Below are 16,327 nucleotides of genomic sequence, written 5' to 3'. Positions count from 1 at the left end.
AGTGCCCTGCCCATCTCCAACACAGGATAGAGTTTAATTCTGTTCTTTATCTAAAAATACCAGCCGAAAGGAAATATTAGGGGAGGTACTGGGAGGTGTCAGTGTACTCCTCAATCAGGAAGAAGCTAAGTAATAGGGACAATTTTCAGCTAGAAATAGGTCAAATTACTAACAGTGGCATTTTAAGATGCCTGATCTTGTAAGCCTTGTTCCCAGCTGCCATCATCATTTGAGCAATTTGCTGTGTTTGTTTTCTGTCAAGGAAATGCGCAGTGAATGCGTGCATGGGGCAAAACATAATGGATGAGCACATACAAGGTTCAAAACACTCCAGTGCTGACAAATCACTGAGTAGAACAACCATCCAACCACCATAGAGATAGACTGGACTTAGAGGGAGATAGGGAGGTAGAGAGGGAGGGAGAGAGGGAGAGGGAGCTTTGTGGTGAAGCCAATGTTTGTCGTCGAACTCCAGCAAATATGAGGATGGGAAGATAATGGCCCACACTGAACAGAATGGCTGAACCTCCGAAATGATCAATTTGTGTCATTTTATGATGCATTCTGACAAAACTAAGCCTGGAGAAGAGAGTGGACAGAAAGGAACAAATGATCGCATCTGTTTTTTCAACCCATTCTTCATACCATCCTGAGGTATTGAGGAAGGATGTTTTTTGAGTGCAGTGTGCCATCTTTTTGAAATCACTGGATCTAACATCTCCATGGAGGAATTACTGGAGACATCTGCGGTGTACGCGCGCTCCGAGATGCCGTAGCTCTACACGAGCCGTGATAGATTGAGTACTTTTATGGAAATTGCTTGGACATTTCTGAGAGACGTATACGTGCAGCAATAATACCACACACATAAGCCAGCGCCGGCGATCTGTGTGTCTCTGCAATAAGTGGCTGATAAAAAGCAATAAACTCTCTAAAATAAATACAGTCATCCGGTTGTGCGCCATGGGCGACGAGGCGTCAAACTTCAGGGGAAGCAGCAGGACCGGTGTCTCATCACTGAAACGCAGGACTGGTGAGGATCACGGCAGAGGGGAGAGTCTACTAAATTAAAACTGATCTCCACTGAGAACAATGAGATTAACGATTTTTGAGTTGCCAGATTACCACTGTGACAGTTGTTGATGTTATTCAGAAAACACGATTCAGATCTGGGCTGTGCTGGACTTGGTCACTTTGATTTGTTCGAGTGGCAGAGAGGGACATGAAACGCTTTGTTTTGTGCTTGAAATAAACGAATACAGCCATATCATTTAAGAAATAACTTTTAAAGGGGATCTTTCATATTTTTTTTGCACTATGATGGAACCATCGCCGTGCTCGAAGAAGAGCCTGTCCCTGTCGCTCCCGGTTCCCCGGGAAGGACAGGCGACTCTGAAGCCTCCGCAGCATCTTTGGAGACAACCCCGGACCCCCATCAAAATCAAACAACGGGGCTACTCCGACGCCGACCGGCATCACCACCGGCACATGGAGCGCTCAGACGCCGTGGATACGACCGACCGACCAGGACTGAAAAAGTCTCGGATGTCTTGGCCGTCCTCTTTCCACGGGACCACAAACACCTCCATCGGAAATTGTGTCGGGAATAAACGGTAGGTGAGAGAGGAGTGTGCATTCCAAACATCCCAATAATAGCCCATGACAGCCCACAAGGCATATGCGTAAACGAGAGGGGAGGAGGGGGTGCATTTTAATGAGTGCGTAATAACGCAGTGTGCCTGAAGGGTTAACTGATATGAAGCGCTTTCTACCGGGAGGCGGGACGCGTGGGTTTTCGGTGCTGATGCGTTATGCGTCTTTGGATAGACTGTCAGATGGGTATGAAGCGCAAACCGGTCCACCCACTCGAAACGCAGGAGCAGCATCTGTAGAAACCAAGGACATCTTAAAGAGCGTCCACATGTCAGGTGATAGGTAGCCTAGTCGCTTTAATGGCACCAAAGGTCTAGTGGGTGCGATGGAGCGTGATGCACTGACATATTGACATGCAATACAGGCCTTTATGAGCTTGTTTGCAGAGGGAGGTCTGGAGCCCTCTGTTTATGCACACTGCTGCCCTTTAGCAAGGCACTGAGTCTCAGGTGTGGCGAGGTGGAGATTAGGTTGATGGTGTGAAAAAGATGTGAAAAAGTCATAAAGTGTTACCTGGACTGTCAAACAGAAGCTTCTAATGTGCACCAATGGCTGCTCTCAGATGTGACAGTAAGAAAATCACTGCATTAGGGGGAGGACATCAAACACAGAAGAATGATATGATACTTTAACTCCACCAGCTAACAACTCTTCCAGCACTTAAATCAAATTACACTATGCGTGTTAATCAAGCAGATTGAATTAGAGGCATTTCATTAAGTGAGTCATGGAACGATACATTTTCCTTACACAACAATTGCTTAATTTATCCTCTTACTTAGAATCCATCATGGTTTTCTTGTTATCATTTGCTTCTCCATATAGAAGTACTCTTCTTAAATAGATGATAGAAATGACAGCCTCTTCAGTGTTGCCAGGGGCTAGGTTGGCACATGTATGTTATCTTTCACATGTTTCTAAACAGTCATATCCCTGTTTCTGAGAGAGATTGTCGCAAAGACAAATGCAAGGCTATTAATTCCGGTCGCTCCCTCTTCCGCTCTGTCCTTTGTGTGACCTGAAATCCCCAGATGTTTCTGTAAGTGAAGGAGTTAGTTAACATGTTGGACTGTTTCCGACTCGTTTATCATATCCCTCACCCTGAGAAAGCCCCAATGTGCTCCTACAACATTTAACAGGATGATTTTTAGACCAATAATACATCCCTGAGAAGGTGCTGCATCTCGAAAGGACGGTTGGGTCCTTTTTAAAATAATTTTGTATGCTTTTCTTTTATTTGTAATGCCACAGACGGCTTTCCCAGCAGGCCCCTGGGAAAAGGACCAACTCCAGCTGACTGGAGGAAGGGCTGATTTGTATTTTAGTCCTCAGGACACGCTCTGAGGCAGTCCAATCTGTAGTGCATTGGGACTGACTCTGCCTGCCCTTCTCCTTCTGTGGGCGGCAAACCATGAGAGGGCAGAGGGAGAGAGAGAGAGTTAGCTAGCTATGAGAGAGAGAGAGAGAGAGAGAGAGAGATTTTGATTCAGACAAGCTCACTTCTTAGAGCACACCAAGCTGGCGCCAACTGTGTGTGTGTTCATGTGTGTGTATGAGCCTTAGCACATCCATGAGGTGATGTGTACGGTCTGTGGGTGTTTGTACTACACATTGGTCAGGAAGGAGGGTGCTCAGAGGAATGGAGGCTGGTAGATGAAAGTTGTGTGTCATGAGTAGTGGTGAGATGCCGCATGCACAGTGTGTGTGTGTGTGTGTGTGTGTGTGTGTGTGTGTGTGTGTGTGTGTGTGTGTGTGTGTGTGTGTGTGTGTGTGTGTGTGTGTGTGTGTGTGTGTGTGTGTGTGTGTGTGTGTGTGTGTGTGTGTGTGTGTGTGTGTGTGTGTGTGTGTGTGTGTGGATGTAGAGGTATTTATGAGTGGGCTGTGCCCAGGTTAGTGTCTGACCCGTAGCTCGTATGGAATGCAATAACCCTTATTTAATCTGTTTTCATATCAGCGAGAGGCCACAGGGATTTCCGTTGTGTTTATATTATTTTCATTCTTTTCACATAACAGAGGGACTGTATATCCTGCCTCCTTACTTACGTCCGAATAAAGGATGCTTCGAGCTGAATGCCTCATCTCCTCGCTTGATTTATCAAGCTTTATGAACATCTAGCCACTCTGTGTTTTTAGCTCAAGGCTACATTGACTCAAGCCTACAGCAGCGCTATGTACATCTGCTCTCAGTACCACTCTCAATCTCTGGAAATACATTTCACCAATCCCTAAAATATGTTATAGAAGACAGAATCAGGAGTTACCCCCTTAATCCTGCTTAGATTTACAAAGGCCCATATTACTAAACAAGTATTGTCACAAATTGTCCCAAATGGAGGCTGATTACCCTCTTGCTGTGATTTCTTTATGGAAAGATGTGAATTCTGGATATAATTCCAACATTTTAAGATTATTTCAACAAGTTTTTCCAATTTTCATGACAAATTTTGATCGGTCAAATGTATTTGCTAAGGAACATGAAGTGACTTTGTTGTTGGAGAGTGGACAAAGTCATTTGTCTTTGATTAGTTTGGTGCTGATCGATCAAGCGGTGACCTTTTTGTCTCGAGCAAGCAGACCGATCAATCACAGAAGAGTTAGTCAAGACCTCATCTGGAGGTTCAAAAGATCAGTCTGCCAGAGAGATGCTGGTGAAATTGTTTGGGACAAAGTTCATAGAAAAACAGATTGCAGCGTGTTACTGTAATTGATACACTTGTTTTTGAAAATGAAGCACTCCTAACAGTCCCCAATGAAGGGTTGGATAGCATACAACGGGGACTCTGGGTGTGGTTTCGCATAATTGTTGGAGGAATCATTGTCTGTGACTGTTTTCACTTGTCTATTTGTGTCTCTGTTGGAACCCACAAAATGGCAGTCTTAGTGGCAATCAGCTCCCCCCTCAAAAATTGTCAGTCTGCCTCCTCTTCCCACCCCCGATGTCTTTTGTTCGACCGACTTGTCACTCCTTTTGTCAGAGGATGTTAATATGAGCGTATCAGTCATCAGGTCCCATGCCTAATACGCTCTGGGGAAGTTACAAAAATGACTGACTGACACCGAACGAGTAGCGGCTCTTCCCGTTATTCTGTTGCTATGGTTACTTGTTTTTTTGCATTTGTAGAATCTATTTCATTTACCCAAAAAAGGCAAAGCCTACAGGCACTTGATGGGCTTGACTGTATAATTTGTCAGTATCAGATCCCTCTGGATGTGCAGTATGACTTGTATGTCTATAAGGGGAGAAGGTGAATATGCTGTAGATCTGCTGTCTGTCAATAGAGTTTAATAGCAGCACAAAGCAGGTTTCCTGTTCAGTCCCCTGAAACAATCTCCAACTAAAGCTTCCCTCTCTCCCTGACCTACCGCTTCATGCATTCTTTACACCTTTTTCCCCCCCAAGCTGGGATTGACTGCTGATTTATAAGCCGGAGCTGCTCTTATGCCCGCCTGTCTGGCCGGCTCCATTCATAATTTAGTTCATAATGAAGTACATCTCCAGTTAATCAACACAACAGCTGTATTGTGTTGTTGATCATACAGTTACATGCATACACGCTGAGAGTATTCAGGATTTATCCCTACAAATGTGCTTTATTAGCGTTAAGTAATAGACCTCTTATCTCATTTGGAGCCATCTGTTTCAGCTCCAGATTGCGCACATTGTGCTTTTCTCACTACTCTCGGCACCAATTAGTATCTGGAGACAGTTCATGTCCTAGAATGGTGCTCGCTATCGGTTGGCTCAGGCAGAGCTCAGCCACCTCAGGTACAATCCCTCTGAGATCTTTTAGCAATGACAGCAAACAGGTTGTTTGCCCGAAGGGATGTGTGCAGCTCTCACCCAAGGTCCCTCTTTGTGTTTGTTCTCATCACTTTTTCTCATTGGACTCTTAAAGACTCTCCCTTAGAAATGCAGTCTTCCGCTAACCACATTAAACTGCTTCGTGAATCAGCTGGAGACCTTGGCATCTTTATGTTTTAATTGCTTTTCACACTGAATTGTATTGAAGTGGTGATACACTAGTCATTTGTTGTTTTGTTTTTGACAAGTGTGGATTGGCAAGGATCCCAGGGAGAAGAAACAAACTGAGCCATGGCATCACAAATCCAAGTTGCACAACGTGTCCACCTGTTACCAACAGATATCTCCTAGTTTGGTGCAACGATAAGTCTGCTTACTTTTGTCTTAAACAGCACCCAGTCTTTTCTCCTCTTACTTTGTCATGCTCATTAAAACAAAATCAAACTCTCCGCCACAGTTTATTTAGCTGCAGTTTCCTCTCAAGATATCCAGTGTGATTGCAGGAAGCCTCATGCTGGCCTTTTCTAAAAAAACTCATCTGATCTAATAATATTGTTTGAATCAAGCTTTTGTCCGTGAAAATTATAGCCTTTGATTTTTGCATTTCTCTTTTTTTTGATATCCTCTCAGTGCTTCATCTCACCCCAGTGTAAATTAGTTGCATTGATTGCATCTCTATTTCTGTGCTCCGCTTTGTCTCTCTATTGTGTGGCCCATCTCGCTGGTTCCCTGAAGCTTCCCAGATTCTCTCTGATAGATAGCCTTGTTTTTGCTTACAGCGGCATTAAGCACACAGTTTCTCTGTCATGAATCTATCTATCATTTCTTCCCACTCTCCCCCCTTTTTCTTGTCCACTCAGATCATCAGCTGCGTGCAGAGTCTCTCCCTCCTCAAAGCCATTTCTGAATCTCAAACCTTCAAATCCCCAGTGGTGGATTGTACTGCCCACCACTGACAGTTTCCAGTGCCTCATCTCTTTCTATATTATGGTCCTTAAAGGTGTTTTACAGTGATGTAATCTTCATTCTTTATGCTCCTGAGGTTGCTTGAAATGTCCCAGACTTCTAGGACAGAGCAGACACCAAAACCTTCATCATGTGGTTAGCAATCTGCTGCCATTAACAAGTGATTTCAAACAGACCTGTGCATCAAAGAGCAAACCTATTTGAAGGAAAGACTGTTAACAATTAGGCTGTGGAATGAAAATACACTCTAAATATCATGTGTGAATTCAGAATAAACGTTCCCTTGGATTTGTTTTCTTAATGTTGCAAAAAAAGATTTTTGGTAGTAATAGTAATTTATTTTCATGCCCATAATTAGGCACTAAGAGGGACTGAAAGGAAAACCCTTTTTAGTGAAATAAAGAAACCCAATTTAAACTAAGGAAAAAGGTCTACTTTGCTGAGACTTGCAAGTATTTAAATGTCAACACGTGCGGCGTATTCAATTTCAAAATAAGTGGTAGTCTTTCACCCCAAGCACACCGCTCTGTGTGACAGAAACCTCCAACATGATGCTTGTTTTGTGTGTGATTTCCTAACAAAGCGGATGTGTGAACAGAGTCCATATTGCTCCTCAGCAGTTCAGGCAGACCACCGTAATTTAGACACAGTCAGTGGTCTCAGCAGCTGTGGCACCGAGTTAAACCACGACCCCGCTGTAATGTGCTTTCGGCTGCTGTCTTCGGCACAGATCAGTCTGAATGACTGAGACTGACAAACCCCTCTGTCATCTGTGTGTCAGGGCAGAAAACACACACACACACACACAGTGGAGCAGAAAGAACACATCGCTTACACCTGTCGATCAGAGCGCAGTGTCAGACTAATGCAAGGCACGTCAGGGGAGCGCACAGAGAGCCTAGTTCAAAACAAAAGCTCACAACAAATCAGAGCAGAAAGGGATGAAGGAGAGCACCTGGAGACCCACGTTTGGCACGGACAGACACAGATGAAAAACGTGCGCTTGTTCAAATGCCTGCTGATGCCAACGTCTCATCTGAGGTATCACTTCCAGACCTCCTGCCCCGGGACAGGGTTGTTGCCAACAATTACTGGCACATTATCAGCTTCACTGGATGATTATGAAAGTGTGTCAGTCGTGCTTAGAGAAGAGGGACAGATGGCCTTAATAATGGCGTGCATGTCACAGACTTCCTTACTGTACACTGTGGCCTAGTCGCAACCAATATGACCAAAAGCTTTGTTCAGAAATGCATTATTATTCTGTCCACTAAACCAAGCCAGCTTGTGTATGCTGCCTATATATCACGGTAACACAGTGTTGTCAGATATATAGGACGGCTGAGAAAGACGTATAGCAGGAAATGGTTTGTTTTTGTCAATTTTTCGTCTGGCTCAGCTCCTTTGATGTTGTGTGAGCTTGAATGGAAAAAAGATACTGCAAACAACAGCAAAACATAAGCGTTTGCAATCCAAACACAAACGGCACAAGGGCGTGCTAAATGTGACACTAAATGTTTTATAGCATCTTAATTTGGAAAGCTAAATAACAAATCAGCCAGAAAATATACATTGTCATGACTTGTGAGCTGTTGTTGGATGGAAACGTATCTCGCAAGCAGTCCAAACCACAATGTAAACATACGTTATTTACATTGACTTCATGGGACCACAATCTAGAAACATCGTGCTGTGTTAAAGATAACTTGCGAGGAAAATGTTTCCTGGGGAAATAAATTAAGTGAGAAATATGGTCATTTTCTCATTGACTGCTGCCTGACTCCTGTATGAACATTTTATTTAAGTACAGTACTGACAATCTCAACTTTCTTAACACCTTTAACCGATGCGAAAAAAAGAAAAATATCAAGCCTGTTCTGAAAACTTAGATGAAGAAAGAAACAGGGTTGTTGTGTCAACGTGATTAGGATAATGTGAGGTCGTATTTAAACATGCAACAATTTGAACAAAAAACGTACATGTTGCAAAGGTTTCACATCTTTTAGAAATGTTTTAATCACTGTAATTCTTTAGTTTTTTCTGAAATACATGATATTGTAAAGGCTTAAAGTTCCTTGTATATTATTAAATAATAATAATTTACATGTTCTTCTTGGTACATATGACATTACAGTGTATTTTTCTTTATGTTGCTGTCTGATGATGTCTTGAAGCTTCTGCTTAGAAATGCATTATGCGTGTTGCATTCTGTCTAAGTCATGGCATATTTTTTTTATTGCCAACAGAATGAATCAGAAGCCCATGAAAATAAACACGGATGTGGGAATATATATGCATATATACAGTATGCATGAAGAAGCTTGTGATTTATAGCCGATTGAAGGTGTGAAAGGCAGGCTGATGTACACCTCTGTTAGAAAAAGAGCTTCTGTTGCAGATCCTAGATCAGTGTTTGAGCGTAACCTGTCCTGTCAGAGCAGTGAGCCCATTTCGTGTAGGTCATGTTCATGTTCACACATTAACGCTCAACATTGAGGCTGTTGGAGGGCAGAGAGGGGGAAATGGCATGGCCCAAGGGTTCAGCATGGTATTTCATTTGATGCCCTACTTTTCACTTTAAGATCTAAATGTTTTTTGAATTTATTTCTTGGGCCAGATCCACAGCAGATTATTTTACATTTTACATCCTCCATTGTGCACGCCTCCATTATACAGAATTTCTAATGATGCTGATGCAAACTTGGAGGTGTATTTTACCCCCAACAAACAGAAAGTAATCAACACCGTCGAGGCCTAGTCCGTCTCCCTTATTTTTGTTGTGTTTGTATCAAGAGGCTTAAAATGTGATTGCTTTTGTGGTTTGGGGGTTTTCTTGTGAGGGTTTATCTTTAAAAAGAACACAATTGAGCGTTTTTTCACTCCATGCAGTTTTTCTAACGATGTTTTTTCATTTTGTTTTGGGCATTTTTTAATACATCAAAAGGTTTCTGGTGTAAATCAAAAAGTTTTACCTGACAATGCCAGGTAAAACTTTCAAAGTGTCCCTAAGCATACCAGTTAAATCTATCCAAGACTACTCCTCCTCATCCTCAGTTTGAGTGCCAGAAAATACCAGAGAAACAGAGGTATAAGAGATGCTGCCGAGTTTAACAGAAGACAACTCCTGAGCCATTCCCTTACATTAAACAGGAGGGACCGGGAGAAGGTGTGAATATGAGGGGAGTGGAGAAGAACAGAAGTGTGCATGTGTCCAGAGAATAGAGAATGAGTGTGATTTTCTTTACAGATAATTGGCAAATGTGCATTTTGTCACATTACATTTGATGCAAGACCTGTCTGCGCTTGATCGTGTCCCTTTGTCACTCGCGGCCTCAGTTGCACAAGCCAGTGATGATGTTGTGTTCATGAAGGCCGGCCCTGCTCGCTCTCAGGGTGCTATAAATAGGGGAGAGAGGCCTCTGGCTCTTAGTGTAATGAGATTAAACCAAACCAGCCTCAGCCACCAGTGTTTTATTGAGCTTTATTTCAGTTTCCATTCTGCGTTTCAATATGGATAAGAAGATATTGAGTGTGGCTGCTTCTGCGTGCTAGAGTCCATGTAGGAACACTTGGTTCTGCATCAGCATGTCAGTGTGTGTTTGCCCACTTGTGCATGTGTGTATGTGAAGGCAGTGAGAGTGAGATAATGTGAAAGACTTGTGTGAGTATGTGTGTGTAATGTCCTCATTTTGCCCCCCGCAGGGCATGGCACATCTCCTAAAGATGTGTTCATCATGATGGTAAAGCGTTTGCCACTATAATCTCGTGCCGTCACGAAGCTCCAGAAACCACTGGCTTAGAATCATCCTGAATTCCTCCACTTTGCTTCCTGACTTTTCCAGCAGTTTCCTTGTTATGCACACGAGGCCCGTCTGTTCCCGTCAGTGGAAAAGAGATTGTTGATGCAGCCGCAGTGCACGATACTTGTGCGCTGCTTTTGTGGAATCCTGAGCTGTGAAAGGCAGCCAGAGAGCCGCACTGGCACAGCTATCAAGGCTGAACGTCTGCGTGTGTGCATGTGCGAGTGTTTTTGTGAGACGGAAAGTGTCTGGGGACATGCAGAGTGGGAGACATCCATTCTGTTTGGACATACTGCTAATTCTCACAGCCCATATTCCCAGACTATGACGTTTTGGAAACTGCTAGAGTCTGACTGCCTTTCCTACCACACCGCTCAGGCCTCATTACCTAATTACAGCTTCTTCCTCCATCATTTTGCCATCGGTAAGGGAGCACTTGGCTCCCCTGGTTCACTCAATTCTCTGCTGATAAATCTAATAAATCGTTTTTCGTCTCCTGCTTCTTTGCACATTAGTAGGAGAACACAACATTTACGACATCATCTGCACCTCGTAGAATAATCAAAACAATACATTTATCAGTGCTCAGAAAGACAAATGGTGAAGGGAAGACATAGGAGCAGAAACACACTAAAGGAACTTTAAGCTAAATCTATCCATCTTTTACATTTTCCTTGACTTTTTTTAAGGGTTGTTTAAACATCGACCTCTCTTTTGGAGGTCTGGCCACTAAAGTGTGACAAAGTGAAATCACATTATACTGAAATATTCTAGCTGCTGATTGACGCGATGTGAGACAGACATGAATTTGAATTTTGAATTGTGGAACACTTTTAATAGACGTAAATTATAGTACTCATGACATTTTTCGGGGATGGGAGGGCATCAAATGGCAAAGCAATAAAAAAAGAGAGACATATGATTAATCAGACAAGCATGTCACCTTCACTGCCCGCTGCAAGGCAATGGCCCTGAGGCAGCTTCAAGACGAGTGAATCCACACAGTTGATTCTGCCTTTTCCTCACTAATGATATCTCACTGCTAAGATGATCACACTGATTTTCTTATTGTTCTCTTGCTAACATGATTCTCGTGCTTAGCGCCTATTATAACAGCACTGTAATTGGAGTATAGTTCTATTCATTGTCCTCGTTAAATGTATGGTATATTGGATCTCCAGGGATGTGAATTTCCTATCTTATTTCTAAAGGTATACTCCTTTAATTATATAAAATCATAGAATGCATCATACAAAAAGCATAATTTAAAGTGGCTATAATTAATATCTCTTGTAATTACGATGGATGTGTGTGATGTGAAAGGGCTCTCTTAGTTAAGACTCACACCATCCCACGGGGAAAAAATCATGTTTGGCTTATTGCATCTGCGATCTCACTCTTTCAGCCCTTACCAAAAGCTCATGACTGTAGGTGAGGGCTTTTCTTTGAATTAAAATGGTTTCATAATGCTCCTTTTTCGTCGTATTCATCAACCGGAGTTTACTTCCAGTAAGACGTGTCCATCTGAGTTGCACTGCTATACATGGTGATGAATATGAAGAAAAATACAGCAAAGCAAAAAAGTGGGGAAGCAATTCAATGGTGCGATCCCTTTTGTTCAGCCACACCATGAATGCGTTACAGGACAATTCAGAGCACCAAGCTAAATGGACCATTTCTCTGTGTGTTCAAATCAACCGTGTACTCCCTCTCACTCAGCTGCACCCTGCCCAGGACTTGTTTTTGCACCACATTATATCAGTAATGATCTATCATTCCAGGATAATAGGCAGCCAACCACCTTTGTGATGCAGAATATGTATGACATATGTTAATGATAAAATGGCTTATTAATCTTTTTCACTCCTAGATCTGATTAAATATTTTGAGGCCATAGATAGATAGATAGATAGATAGATAGATAGATAGAGAGATGGATAGATTAATATAAGATAGATATTCTTACATTAGCTCAAAGTGGCAGACTGAGTGTAAAGACAGATGGAGGGAAAGGTGGAGGAAAGATAGTGAAATGTGTGGAGGAACAGAGCCAAAGTGACACAAATGTATAGCTCTGGATGACTCACACTCTCTCTCTCTCTTTCTCTATCTGGATTAAAATAAAAGAGGCCCAGCAGCACCAGCCTGCAGAGAGGGAGTTACGCGCTCCATCTCAGAGATAGGGTGATGCGCTAAAAATACCACTCCTTGTGTGGGCTTGTTGGGGAGTAAGGGGGGGGGGGGGGGGGTTTATGGATATGGTGGTATAGTACAGTGCTATCACTACTGTGTACAGTTCAGCTTGATTGCATTTCCACATTCTCTCAGACGTTTCTTTTCTCCTCGTCTCCACAACAAGTATTAATTGTTTTTTGTGAGAACGCTCAGGAATGCTAGTCATTGCAATTAAACTCTAGTTCATTAAGTAGAATCCGACTGGATACCACTTTTATCTCATCGACCCCAATTCCGTCTTTTCTTCCCACACCCTCTCCGCCATGGTCTCCTCTCTGAGAAACTCCATTAAACATCAAAAGCAAATCAATATCGCTCTATTACTCTTGTGTCGCCGAATAGTCACTCTCCCCATGAGGAGTCGGTTTCTCAACTCCTAATTTATCTGGATGCGATTGGCAGAAAACTAAACAGAGTACCAATTGAACATGCCTCTCCATCTGTCATCTCTCGGGATGCTTTCTCCGTGTCAGATGATCCATCTGTTTAGCCCAGCCTCTGTCTCCACAACAGCAGAGGGGAGGAGAATTCAGAGGAGCTCCTGTATCGCAATCCTACAAGGTGCTTTTTGAGAGCAAGGATGCTCATTAAGCAAACAGTTCCTCTAGTTGCCCCCTTGATATTTGGGAATCTGAAGGCTGGTTATAAACTGAGCAGGGTGTTTGTTTAGAGTCCCGATTTTTAAATACTTACCTTTCACATTAAAAGGCCTCTGGGGTCATGGGGGATTTGCATATAAAAGAGCAGAGAGCTCCTGGTGTGCGAGGATGAAGAGTAAAGAGATTATGAAGAGGCAGAACGGTTGCTTCCTGCTGGTTCTGGGTGTGTGCACCATTTATGATGATTTCTGAGAGGCTCAGGAAGATTGAAAGACGGAACAGAAAATAAAACAAGCTGCGCTGACCTGGTTGCCCCCTGCTTCTTAGATGATGTAAAAGTGCAGAACACTAAGAACACATTTGTTTTTATTCTTTTGGCTCCACTCCAAGACAGTGTCTGTTAAGATCTGTAGATTTTTGCACAAAGTCCTCAAATGTTTGGACACAACAGCAGGACAATTATTCTCAATTTGCAGGCAAGGTAACCAATTCAATTGTGTGTCAACATTGTGAAATAATCCTTATTGGCCAGTGCAGTCCTCTGAACCGAGTCCAACTGAGCATGTGTTTGACTTCCTAAAGACCAGATTGAGGGCAGGAAGGCCGCAAAACAAGCAAGAAGTGAAGATGGCTGCGGTCCAGGCCTGGCAGAGCATCACACTATGACTGCCAGGGTTTGAATTCAAATTAAAAAGTAATTTTCTACAACGTTTATTTGACGTCGAGGTAAACATTGAAGCTAGTAGACGTAATTTGTAACCTCGTAGTCACGGTTTCAAATCAAGCCCAACCTGCTGGACTACAGAACCAACAAAACAACAATTGAGCAATGTCCTATAATAAAAAAAGTCTCCACTTTACATTTGAAAAGCAGCTGTACACTGTGCAGCAGGCCATGTCACAAAGTTTCAAGCAGATGACAGAACCAGTCGGTCTCCTCCAGAGGAGAGACTCCTGTGAGTTTGTGGGAGTTCAGAGATCTGCTGATGGTGATGTACAGTGACGGGTGTTTGGGTTTTGAAGAATGCAAGGTGTAAGACAATCCACAGCCGAGTCCAGATTCCTCAGGTGAAAGAGAAAACTGTGCTAAGAGCTTTGTGTGTCTAATGTGCACCACCCAATCCGTTTGGAAATTATTTTGTACGGTGCATTAATAGATTAAGAGGGCTGGCGGTGGCTGTCCTTTCACAATGGGGAAGGCCTGTTGCTGTGCGGAATAAAGGCTGATTATCCTGTCTACTGTAGCACATCAAATAAATCCTTTTCCTGAGCCGTTTGCCAGGTGTGTGAATGATAGCGAATCGCTCTGAGTAACCCTGAAAGGCATGTGTTCTGCACTTTCACGGGATGAGGCTGGCTCTCTGTGTTCGGCCGCTCGGTGTTGGGTCCGTGATCCTGGGGGTGAGATAATCTGCTGTAATCCACGGCTCTGTGATCTGACCACAGCGCAGCCGAGAGCTGGATGGGTGGGAGATGCTACGCCTGGATTAGGGGGACAAACAGAGGAGGTCAGAGTGACTGTATAAACATATTTTATTAATTATTAGATTTAAAAAATGACCAGGCCTTTATATTCTGTGTCGAATTAAAGTAAACCGTTTGTTCGATTTGGTCATTCGATTTCAGGTTTCAAGATATTTGTTTTCCAGTCCTTACAGTATGGATTTAAAGTTGAAATACTCCCTGCACAGTGGAGTACATTTTTATTATACTGTTCACAGCCACGGTCAGTCCAGTATTAGTACAACAATGCAGATCTCACCGCAGCTCTGAGAGTGTGGAGGTAGGGGCTGAAGTGGATTTGAATTTTCATGGGGGTTAGTATTATTTTCATTTTTATCTGAGAAAATATCTGTGACTCATCTGTCATCTGAGATGAATGCACGAAAGGCTCATAACAAGCCCCCCTGATGCAACTGCATTCACACAGGGTAAAGGAAGGATTCTGGAGAGCATTGATTCAAATGCAATGTATGCTGGAAAATATGTTAATAAGATTATAATGATTCCCCGCTAACATAATTGATGAGTTTAATGAGCGTTTGGCAGCCAGGTTGCAAGAAGTCACGAAGCCTGGATTCATGATTATAAGCTTTTGAATTGTTGTGATGGTGATGATTAGAAATGTGATTTAATTATATTGAATTAGTGAGAAAATATTAGTGGATATTACAATAGATCAGATTCCACAGTGTGAATATACTGACATACCTTTCCTGTTGTTCACTTCTGCTCCAGGGTCCTGTCTTGCGTTTATCCTCTCTCCATGTGCGTCATTTCATTGTTCTCCTCGTGTCTCTGAGAAGCTAGAGGCCAGATGCCCTCTCGTTGCCTGTATGGCGTTGCACCAGCACTCTCCTCTAAGATTCTTGTGCATCGTACTGTAAATGTCGCCATTAAAATGGAAGTAGGCTTGAGCATGCTTCTGTCTCCATCCCTCTCTTGTTATTGCCTGAGAGGCACAAAGGGCAAGCTGAGGCAAGCGGAGATGGCAGGCCCGCTCAGGACATGTCATTTGAAATGTGTCAGTTATGGGCATGTTGCCCTAAAAGCATGCCCCAGCCTGAGAGCGCCTCATAATAAAAACTCTCAATGTGCTCAATATAACAGCAGATGATTCAACCGGAGCAATGGCGTACAGCTGTGATTACATGGTCAGCCATGAAAGAAGCACCCATTCCCAATTTGCGAGTCCTTGCTCCTCTTCCCTTCAACTCCCCTCACTGCAACCCCCACACTGGTAGCAATCAGCCAGGTGCTAAATGCCTGGGTGAGGCACCGCTCATGGGTGGGTGGGGGGAGTACTGGAGAGGGGGTTTGAACGTGGAAATAAGCATCTGTGCTTGCCTGGCAGAGGAGGAAGCGGGGGCAGGAAATAACTGTCATTCTGACTGTGTTTGTGTGTGTGGTACAGAGAGAAAGGAAGACGGATTTAGGTAAATTGTAAAATTAGTGAACTGAGGAGAATGAGGACAATGTGGTGGGGGGAAAGATTGACTGCGATTTTTTTTTTTTTTAAGAAGTTTAATAAGTAAGTGTCGGCTCTTCCCTTCAGAGAGGCCTGATTAACGGCACCATACAGTGGGATGAGGAAAAGGAGAGTCGACACCAACCAGGCTGTTTGGAAAATACTGATGCGGCAGCAGCTAGCCCCATCCAGGGGCTTCCCTGTGATGACTGTTAATGAATAATCAATTGCAAGAGCGGGTCAATGTAGGGGATGTATGTGAATCTCCTCTACACTCTCATAAAGACTTAAAGGTTTAATTAAA

The 16,327-nt window shown here is 43.2% G+C and overlaps 1 protein-coding gene across 1 annotated transcript in view; it reads left to right on the top strand.

Moving 5' to 3' along the window:
- The first annotated feature begins 439 nt into the window (after positions 1-439).
- Positions 440-16,327, top strand: part of pde4a (phosphodiesterase 4A, cAMP-specific) — a 42,328-nt gene continuing 26,440 nt past the window's right edge. Inside the window, exon 1 of the mRNA XM_034088740.2 lies at positions 440-1,613. Within this exon, the coding sequence (XP_033944631.2) occupies positions 1,318-1,613 (296 nt within the window). The 5' untranslated portion in view covers positions 440-1,317. The remainder of the gene's footprint in view (positions 1,614-16,327) is intronic.

Source organism: Pseudochaenichthys georgianus, chromosome 8, assembly GCF_902827115.2.
Source record: "Pseudochaenichthys georgianus chromosome 8, fPseGeo1.2, whole genome shotgun sequence".
NCBI lineage: Eukaryota > Metazoa > Chordata > Actinopteri > Perciformes > Channichthyidae > Pseudochaenichthys > Pseudochaenichthys georgianus.
This window is presented reverse-complemented; position numbering and strand designations above follow the sequence as displayed.